We start from the raw sequence: 10,184 nt of genomic DNA on the forward strand, positions 1-10,184 counted from the left end.
TTTTTTTCTCATTTCAGATCCGTGTATGCAGAGGATTACTGCGGATTCGATGGATTACGACAGATGAACTGGATTTTTTTTATTTGAATAAAATGGTTAACGAGGGCTGTGGGTGAGTGTTTTTTTTAAATAAAATAATTTTTCCAATGTGTTGTATTTTTTTTTTATTATTGAATTTTCAGGCTTAGTAATGGAGGCTGTCTAATAGATGAAATCCATTACTATGCCAGGGCTTAGCGTTAGTCCCAAAAACAGCTAGCGCTAACCCCCAATTATTACCCCGATACCCACCGCCACAGGGGTGCCGGAAGAGCCGGTACCAACAGGCATGGAGCGTCAAAAATGGCGCGCCTAGGCGGTAACAGGCTGGCGTTATTTAGGCTGGGGAGGGCCAGTAACAGTGGTCCTCGCCCACACTGGTAACGTCAGGCTGTTGCTGCTTGGTTGGTATCTGGCTGATACTGAATATACAGGGAACCCTATGCGGTTTTTTTCTTCAAAAATAAATTTAAAAAAATTAAAAACGCATAGGGATCCCCGTATTTTCATTCTCAGCCAGATACCAACCAAGCAGCAACACCCTGACGTTAACAGGGTGGGCGAGAACCATTGTTACTGGCCCTCCCCAGCCTAAATAACGCCAGCCTGTTACCGCCTAGGCCCAGGAGTGCCATTTTTGACGCTCCAGGCCTGTTGGCACCGGCTCTTCCCGGCACCCCTGTGGCGGTGGGTACCGGGGTAATAATTGGGGGTTAGCGCTAGCTGTTTTTGGGGCTAACGCTAAGCCCTGGCATATTAATGAATTCCGTCTATTAGACAGCCTCCATTACTAAGCCTGAAAATTCTATAAAAAAAAAAAACACAACACATTGAAAAAATTATTTTATTTACAAAAACACTCCCCCACAGCCCTCGTTAACCATTTTATTAAAATAAAAAAAAATCCAGTTCATCCGTCGTAATCCATCGAATCCACAGTAATCCTCTGCATACACGGATCCCCTCCCCTCCGGACCCGAAATTAACACCGACCACCACCCCCCCCCCCCTCTCCGGACCCAAAATTAAGCCCCAGCAACCCGACCACCTGGCCACCCCTGCCGCTCCACCGGACCACAAATTAAGCCCCCCGCCGCTCCTACAGACCCAAAATTAAATTAACCCGTCCTCACTCGCCATGAAGTTCTGCAAGGAGACCTGCTGTTGATCCGGACCCTCTGCGCTCACTCCTATGCCATTGCTGCAGGCATTAGGAGCGTGTCTGCATCCGGTGAGGGGAGGAGGGGGGTGTAAGTCTCGGCAACATTATAGTGTGTTTATGGGGTTGTGGTAGATTGGGGGGTTGAGGCTAGCGCCGCGCCTGGTACTGGCAGCGCCGCGGCCACAAGCCTCCCTTTCAGGCCTGGGACCTCGGCGGGGGAGGGGAGGGGCGGGGGGTTTGAGGCTAGCGCCGGGCCTGGTACTGGCTGCGCTGCTGCCGCAGCGTCAGCCGCAACAAGCCTCCCCTTCAGGCCTGGGGTCTCGGGCTTTGCCTGAGGGCCCGAAGTGCGGCAATAGTATAGTATAGTGGCAGGGGGGCCCTGAGGGCCCCCTGTGTTAAGGGGCCTGGTCGCAATGGCGACCTTTACGACCTCTATAGCTACGCCACAGGTGGTACCAGAAGACAGTGAGAAAACTGCCACAGGGGACAAAACTGGCTATTTCCACATGCCAGGGAAAACGCCTGAAAAACTGCCAAGATGCAAGGAAAATTCGTGGCAGTTTTCCTGGCAGTTTTTCCATGCGTTTTTGCTGGTGGGAAAAAAAATCTCAGTGGAAATCTAGAGGTGGATGCTGCAACCTCTCCTGTCGGCCCTGTGAGCTGCACAGATTCCCTACAGATGGTCCGTTCCGTTCGCTTTACAAGCCAGAAGGGATGGACACTCTACTGTTCTACGCTCATTTGCAGATCTACAAGACTTCTGCTCAACCCTTGCCCTCCCGATCCCTCACCTCACGGACTGGGGCTTGATCCCTCCTCCCCCGCCCCTGCCCCCTGGTGTGGCAGCCTGTGCGAGGGAGGCTCCATCGGTCGGGCTGTACTGCCTCTCCTTTCAGCTTACCGAGACCTGGCTTGGATCCTCCCTGATCTGCTGCTTGCTGGTTCTGGTTTGGGGCCTCTTCCTGACTTGGGACTTCTGTTTGTTGCTCTTTCATGATGCTGTTATGTCGTTTATTCTTGCATTCTAGGTTCAAGAAGTCTCTAATACATATCCCTTGGGATAGTGCCGAGGGTAGTTTCTCTCTCTCTTTGCCTGGCCTCTGGATCGGGACTCTAGTCCTCCTGTGTGGTTCCATTTTCTGGTGTGTTCTTCCACCTTCCCTCCTCGAGGCTATGGCAATTAACGAGATGGTGATGTTCTATGCTATTTTGTTACTTAGTCTAACCATTTTGGCCTCCACACTGGCCAGTGTTCCAGTGTTTTTTTCTTGGTCTCTTTTGTTCTGTCTCCCTTTCCCAGTGTTTCTGTTTGTCTCCACCTCATGTATTCTTTTCTTTCCTCCTGATTGCTTTCCCTGGAAGTACCTCTCCTGAGAAGTTCAACCCGCTGCCGTGGACCCCCGCTCCTGAGTGGACCACCCTTTTCGTTTCTGCACTGCTGAGTGAGTACCCTATGCAACATGTCTTCCTCCCTCTAACACACCCTCATGGCTAAGTGTGTCTCTTTGAATGTGAAAGACCTCAAAACCCCCATGAAGAGGCGTTTACTGCAGAGGGAGTTGGTAGCCCTTAAAGCGGATATTGTGTATCTTCAGGAGACACACTTTGACAAGACGGGTTCCTTTCAATTTCTTTCCCACCTTTTTCCCCAGACCTTCCTGGCTTCAGCTGACAGGAAAGTAGCTGGAGTAGCTATACTGATTTCTAGAACGTGCCCTCTGCAGGTTACTTCCTCATATGCAGACCCATCGGGTAGGTTCCTTATTCTGCAAGGGTCCCTGGGTAATAAGCAACTACTCCTCTGTAATGTGTATGCCCCGAACGCTTCTCAGCTACCCTTTCTCCAGCGTGTTTTTACACGACTGCATAAATACTCCCCCTCGGCGTGGTAACTAGGGGGGGATTTTAATTTAGTCTTTTCTCCTTGGGTTGACCGTCATTCGCTCTCTGGGTCCGTCGACTGCTTCGCTCGGCCGCGCTTTTTGATTTGTGGCGTATTAATCATCCCTCCGACCGATCTTTTTCTTTTTACTCGCACCCTCATAAACTTCATACTCGCATCGACTACTTTTTTGGCAACCTCCCCATGGTACGCATGCTCACCTCTGCTTCCTTGGAACCTATCTCCTGGTATGACCATGGCCCTGTCCTAGTCTCCTTTTCTCCGTTTTCTCCTTTTCTTAGCCGCTGTCACTTGCGTCTTAATGATTCTCTTCTTAAATCCCCTCTTTCCCGTGACTCGATCCTTAAAAGCATTACTGACTATTTTACTGCCAATGAGGCATTCTGTCTCTTCCAAGCTATCCTGTGGGAGGCCCACAGGGCTGTGGTCAGAGGTCATTGCATTGCTTTGAGCTCTAGACAGAAGCGGGATCAGTTGGCTCGCTCCCGGGAACTCAGGGTTTTAATTTCTGACCTGGAGGCTCGCCTTCAGACTGCTCCTTCCCTCCCGATCATGAGGCGCTTGGTAGCTGCGAGGTCCCAGTTGGGAGACTTCGCCCTCCATACGGTGGAGCGACAATTACTTTATGCCAAACAGCGCTTCTATGAAAAAGGCAATAAAGCTCATACAATGCTGGCCAGGCGCCTTCGCGATCGGACGGCCTCACAGACGCCTTCTGACCTGAGGGACTCGGTAGGGACTCTACAGTATCACCCTGACTCTATTTCTCGTCTTTTTCAGGACTATTACTCCAAACTGTACTCTCTTCCCTCTCAATTACCCTCGGATCCGGGGGAGCGTGCTGCAGCTCTAAACTCCTTCCTCTCTAGGTGTAGTCTTCCGGTCCTCTCTGCTGCTGATCGGGAGGTCCTGAATGCTCCCATTACCTTTGAGAAGCTTGCTGACGTTCTTAAGTCTCTCCCTGAGGGGTGCTCCCCGGGTCCAGACGGTTTTACGTATCTGAACTATAAAGCTTACTCAGCTATCCTTTCACCTAAACTGGTCTCTTTATTCAACTCTTTCCTGAGTGGGGAGGGTGTCCCACAAACCTTCTTACACTCTCTAATTACCCTGATCCCGAAGCCTGGAAAGGATCCTCATGAATGCTCCAGCTATAGGCCCATAGCCCACCTTAATGCCGACCTGAAGTTGTTCTCTAAAGTGTTGGCGACTCGCCGGCTTTTTACCTACCCTTATACATAAAGACCAAGTGGTGTTTATCCCCGGTCGCCAGGGGGGAGATAACACAAGAAGGGTTCTGAACCTGATAGATGTGGTTAATCAGGGTTCAGGGCAGGCCTTGCTGTTGAGCTTAGACGCGAAAAAGGCCTTTGATAGGCTGGGTTGGCCGTTTATGTTTGCCACTCTCCAGAAGTTTGGGATCTCTGGTAACTTCCTTATATCATTGCGAGGCCTATACCCCTCTCCTACCACTTCGCTTAAACTCCCCTGTGCCTCTTCTGCTTCTTTGGTACTCGGCAGGGATGCCCGTTGTCCCCCTGATTTTTGCATTATGTATTGAACCGCTGGCAGCCTTAATCCCGGGGTACTCGGACATCTCTGGTGTGGCTATTCATGGTAGGGAATTTAAGATTTGTCTTTCCGCAGACGATGTCTTGCTTACTCTTACTAACCCCCTTATATCTTTACCTTCCCTTTATAAACTTCTCCATACCTATGGTCTCGTCTCCGGCTATAGGGTCAACCTTCCTAAATCTGAGGCGATGCCCCTTAACCTGTCTTCTTCTATGGTTTCCCTCCTGAGAACTAACTATTCCTTCAGATGGTCTCAATCCTCTATCAAATACTTGGGGGTCTTGCTTACTCCTACCTATTCCTCGCTATACTCTAATCCCCCCCCCCCTACTTGGTGAGCTGCGTTCTTTAATAGAGTAGTGGCGTTCTCAATATATATCTTTTTTCGGGCGGATTGCGGCAGTTAAAATGACAATTCTCCCAAAATTGCTACTATTTTGAAACGCTGCCTGTAGGGGTCCCGCTTGCAGTCTTGCGCTCTTTTCAATCAGCTATTTTCCGGTTCATTTGGGACGCTAAACGGCACAGGCTACCTATGTCAGTTATGATGATGAAGAAATGTCACGGAGGGCTGGGGGTTCCGGATGTGACAAAGTACTATTGGGCGGCCCATCTAAGGCACCTGGCGTCCTGGTCCACCGACCACGCTTATAGCAAATGGATGGAGGTGGAGAAATTATGGCTAGCTCCTACACATCCGAACTCCTTCCTATGGACCCTCCCTCTTCCGTCTCCAACTAACCCTCTCCTTGGCCACATGTCCTTCACCCGCTATGTGTGGACTTACTGTTCTAGGTGGTTTGGACTTCTATCCTCTTTTTCTCCCCTGAGGTCGTTCCTCTATCATCCGGACTCGACCCCCCCCCCCCCCCTGTGTGACTTCCCATATGGTCCGGGAATGGGGCTCCCGTAATCTTTTCTGCTGGGCCGATGTAGTTGATCCTGTGTCCCGTACTCTTCTGCCCTTCCTTGCTATGTACAGCTTCGTCATTACCTGTCCTCGGCTCGGGGCTCCTTGAGTGTATCCTTGACTACCTGCTTTGAGAGGCTGTGCAGGAGTGGGCCCCAGACTAGGGGACTCCTTTCTAGTATTTACTATCTCTTGATCTCCCCTCTAAATGGCATTAATCCCTTACATGGATATATGATATACTGGGAGACGGCCCTTCAAACCACTATCTCCATCCCTCAGTGGAGGGTGATCTGGGATCGGGCTGCTAGGGCCTCGATTTGTACAGCATACAAGGAAACTCAATATAAAATGCTCATGGGGTGGTACCACACCCTGCCTTGCTGAACAGGCTGAACCCCAACATTCCCCCCCAGTGTTGGAGATGTGGGGTTGGTTTAGGTGATACTTTCCACATCTTCTGGTCCTGTCCGCATATAATACCATATTGGGTAGGGTTCAGCGTTTGGTCCAAGCGGTGTTGGGGGTAATGGTCCCGTTGAATCCACTGGTCTATCTCTTATAATTGTCAGTCAGAACTTTAGCAAAGAAGCCATTTAAGTTGTTCCTGCATATTACTTAGCTGCCAAGACCCTCATAGCGAAGTACTGGAAGCAAACTCTACCTCCGTCGGAGGACGATCTAGTGTCTAGGTTACGGGAAATTAGGTCCCTGGAGTCACTCACGGCCTCTTTGAACAACTCTGTCCCGGCCTTTCTTTCGGTGTGGGATCCCTGGGATAGGTTCACCGATAGGCAACCCCCTTAGTTTCTATCCTTTCCTTGGGTCCTTGGTTGTGCTTCCTTTTTTTTTTTTTTCTCACTTTTTTCCTTGTCTTGTCTCCCCTTTCCTTGATGTGTTTTGTCAGTATGGTGTTTGTCCTTCCTCACTCCCCCCCCCCCCTCTTTTCCATCCCCTCCCTACCCCCTCCCCCACCCCTCCTTTTCCTTGTGATCGTTAAATTTTGAGTGCCTGGGCTTTTCCTAACTCGTGTGTATTGCTTGCTTAACTTAGTTGTTCTATTATCATGTGTTTCATGAGCTTTGTTTCTGTTGTTGACTTGAGCTGCGGGGCTTTGTTCTCTTCTGCCTGTAATGTTGTTTGTGTCTACATTGCAAATCTTATAATAATAATGTACAGTTTAAAAAAAAAATAATAATTATGAATCCAAGACTTGATCTCTTCTTAATCCTTCTCACTCTCAACTTATTTCCGATTGTAAACCCCACTTACCGGTTTCCTCCTCTACACTTGCCAGATGGGTTAAACAATCCATGACTCTAGCTGGCATTGATACCTCAATTTTTGGTGCTCTTTCTACTAGAGGAGCAATGTCCACCAAACTTGTTCAAGTAGGAGTTTCTTTATTGGATCTTTTCAAAGCTGTCAATTGGTCGTCAGCATCTACTTTTAAAACTTTATATTATAGACCCAAACCTCATGTTTCCAAGTCTATTGTTTAATATATTTTGTTCTATAATTTATATAATTGTGTATTATTTTTATTATAGTTTTAAGCTTTAAACTTGCATAATGCAAATGCCTCCTGTCTTGAAATAAAATTGAAGATTTTCCTTCCCTAGGTGACGGAAAATATAGATTTTATGAAAGAGAGGAGACAAGCATTATCCCTGCCTTTTAACCCATCCCTAAATCTTAATTTATCTAGCATATTGATCCACGATGGATATGGGATCTTCTTCATGTCTTCAGTCAGATATTCAATCTTCAGTTCCTGTTCAACTGTTCATGAATACTCACCTTCTACTGCTTTGGTTTAAAGACTGTTTATGTTCTTCATCTTCTTACTTCACATCAAAGAAAGAGGCGGAGTTACAGCGTCATCAACTTATATAGACTATATTATACCCATCCTGATTGGCTATTAAGATGGGCAGCATGTTTGTCTATACCTGAACATTCTATGTTTTTTCTCTGTATTGCTATGTTAATACTTTGCTGCTGGAGCAAGTAAAGAGAGAATTAATAGATAATGCAAATGCCTCCTGTCTTTGATAAAATCTATATTTTCCGTCTTCAATTTCAGACTCTGGATTTAGCCTTGAACTGCATTTCCATTAACCCCTTAAGGACAATGGACGTACTCCTACGCCCCCGTTTCCGAGTCGTTAAGGACCGAGGACGTAGGAATACGTCCTGTCCATTCCCGGCCCCCCGCCGCTAGCCGGAGGGGAGCCGGTGCCCGATGCCTGCTGAAATCGTTCAGCAGGCATCGCGGCATATCGCCCAGGGGGGTCATTATGCCCCCCCATGTCGGCGATGGCCGCAGATCGCTGGACAATTCAGTCCAGCGATCTGCGGCGATTCCGGGTCAATCGGGTCTCCAGTGACCCGGTGACCTGGAATTACTGGCTGATCGGGGCCGTCAGAGACGGCCCCGAACAGCCAGAGCCTGCAGGGGTGAGGTGGCACTGGTGCCACCTCACGATCGCCCTGATTCGTCGGCCGGATTCCCGGCCAACCAATCAGGGCGCCTGCTGCGGGTGTCACTCCCGCACCCGCTCCGCCCCTCTTCCGGAGGACGTGAGCGGGTGCGGGACGTGCACCCCGGGTGCTGGGGACCCCGCTCCCCGGCGTTAATGTTGGGATCGGGGCCCCAGGAACGACGACGACGACAGCGGCGGTGGGACTGACCTGCAGCGTTGATCAGCAGCAGCAGGAGGTGAGTGAAAAGGGCATGCTGGGAGTTGTAGTTATGCAACAGGAGAAGGCAGACCACCACAACTCCCAGCATTCCCTTAGGTGCATGCTGGGACTTATGGTTTTGCAACAGCTGGAGGCACATTCTTTCTATGGAAAAGTGTACCTTCAGCTGTTGTGTAACTACAACTCCCAGCTTACACAAACAGCTAAAGTGCATGCTGGGAGTTGTAGTGGTGCATCTGCTGGTTGCATAACTACAACTCCCAGCATGCCCGTTGGCTGTCGGTGACTGCTGAGAGTTGTAGTTTTGCAACAGCTGAAGGCACACTGAGTTAAGTAGCAAACCAGTGTGTCTCCAGCTGTTGCATAACTACAATCCCCAACATCATCAGCCAAAGTAGTATGCCTCCCGCTGTTGTATAACTACAACATCCAGCATGCCCTTCCGCTGTCCGTACATGCTCGGGGTTGTAACTTTTGCAACAGCTGAAGGCACACTGGTTGCAAAACACTGAGTTTGTTGCCAAACTCGGTGTTTCACAACCAGTGTGCCTCCAGCTGTTGCAAAACTACAACTCCCAGCATGCACTGATAGACCGTACATGCTGGGAGTTGTAGTTTTGCAACAGCTGGATGTCACCCCCCCCCCCCCCCCCCCCCCAATGTGAATGTACAGGGTACACTCACATGGGCGGAGGATTACAGTAAGTATCCGGCTGCAAGTTTGAGCTGCGGCAAATTTTCTGCTGCAGCTCAAACTGCCAGCGAGAAACTACTGTGAACCCCCCGCCCGTGCGACTCTACCCTAAAAACACTACACTACCACAAAATAAAATAAAAAGTAAAAAACACTACATATACACATTCCCCTACACAGTCCCCCTCCCCAATAAAAATGAAAAACGTCTGGTACGCCACTGTTTCCAAAACGGAGCCTCCAGCTGTTGCAAAACAACTACTCCCAGTATTACCAGACAGCCACTGACTGTCCAGGCATGCTGGGACTTTTACAACAGCTGGAGGCACCCTGTTTGGGAATCACTGGCGTAGAATACCCCTATGTCCACCCCTATGCAAGTCCCTAATATAGGCCTCAAATGCGCATGGCGCTCTCACTTTGGAGCCCTGTCGTATTTCAAGGCAACAGTTAAGGGTCACATATGGGGTATCGCCGTACTCGGGAGAAATTTTGTCACAAATTATGGGGGGTATTTTCTGCTATTACCCTTTTTAAAAATGTAAAATTTTTGGGAAACCAAGCATTTTAGGTAAAAAATATATATATATATTTTTTTTACATATGCAAAAGTTGTGAATCACCTGTGGGGTATTAAGGTTCACATTACCCCTTGTTACGTTCCCCGAGGGGTCTAGTTTCCAAATTAGTATGCCATGTGTTTTTTTTTTTTGCTGTCTCGGCACCATAGGGGCTTCCTAAATGCGGCATGCCCCCAGAGCAAAATTTGCTTTCAAAAAGCCAAATGTGACTCCTCCTCTTCTTAGACCTGTAGTGCGCCAGCAGAGCACTTCTCACCCCCATATGGGGTGTTTTCTGAATCGGGAGAAATTGGGCTTCAAATTTTGGGGGGTATTTTCTGCTATTACCCTTTTAAAAAATGTAAAAATTTTGGGAAACCAAGCATTTTAGGTTAAAAAAATGTTTTTTTTTTACATATGCAAAAGTCGTGAAACACCTGTAGGGTATTAAGGTTCACATTACCCCTTGTTACGTTCCCCGAGGGGTCTAGTTTCCAAAATGGTATCCCATGTGGTTTTTTTTTGCTGTTCTGGCACCATAGGGGCTTCCTAAATGCGGCATGCCCCCAGAGCAAAATTTGCTTTCAAAAAGCCAAATGTGACTCCTTCTCTTCTGAGACCTGTAGTGCGCCAGC

At 48.7% G+C, this 10,184-nt stretch overlaps 1 protein-coding gene across 1 annotated transcript in view; it reads right to left on the reverse strand.

Annotated features, from left to right (window-relative positions):
- LOC130274532 (uncharacterized) overlaps positions 1-2,337 on the reverse strand; it is a 34,215-nt gene extending 31,878 nt beyond the window's left edge. Inside the window, exon 1 of the mRNA XM_056522968.1 lies at positions 1,993-2,337. Coding sequence (XP_056378943.1) covers positions 1,993-2,337 — 345 coding nt within the window. The remainder of the gene's footprint in view (positions 1-1,992) is intronic.
- Between the last annotated feature and the right edge of the window lie 7,847 nt (positions 2,338-10,184).

The sequence above is a fragment of the Hyla sarda genome, chromosome 5, assembly GCF_029499605.1.
Source record: "Hyla sarda isolate aHylSar1 chromosome 5, aHylSar1.hap1, whole genome shotgun sequence".
Taxonomy (NCBI): domain Eukaryota; kingdom Metazoa; phylum Chordata; class Amphibia; order Anura; family Hylidae; genus Hyla; species Hyla sarda.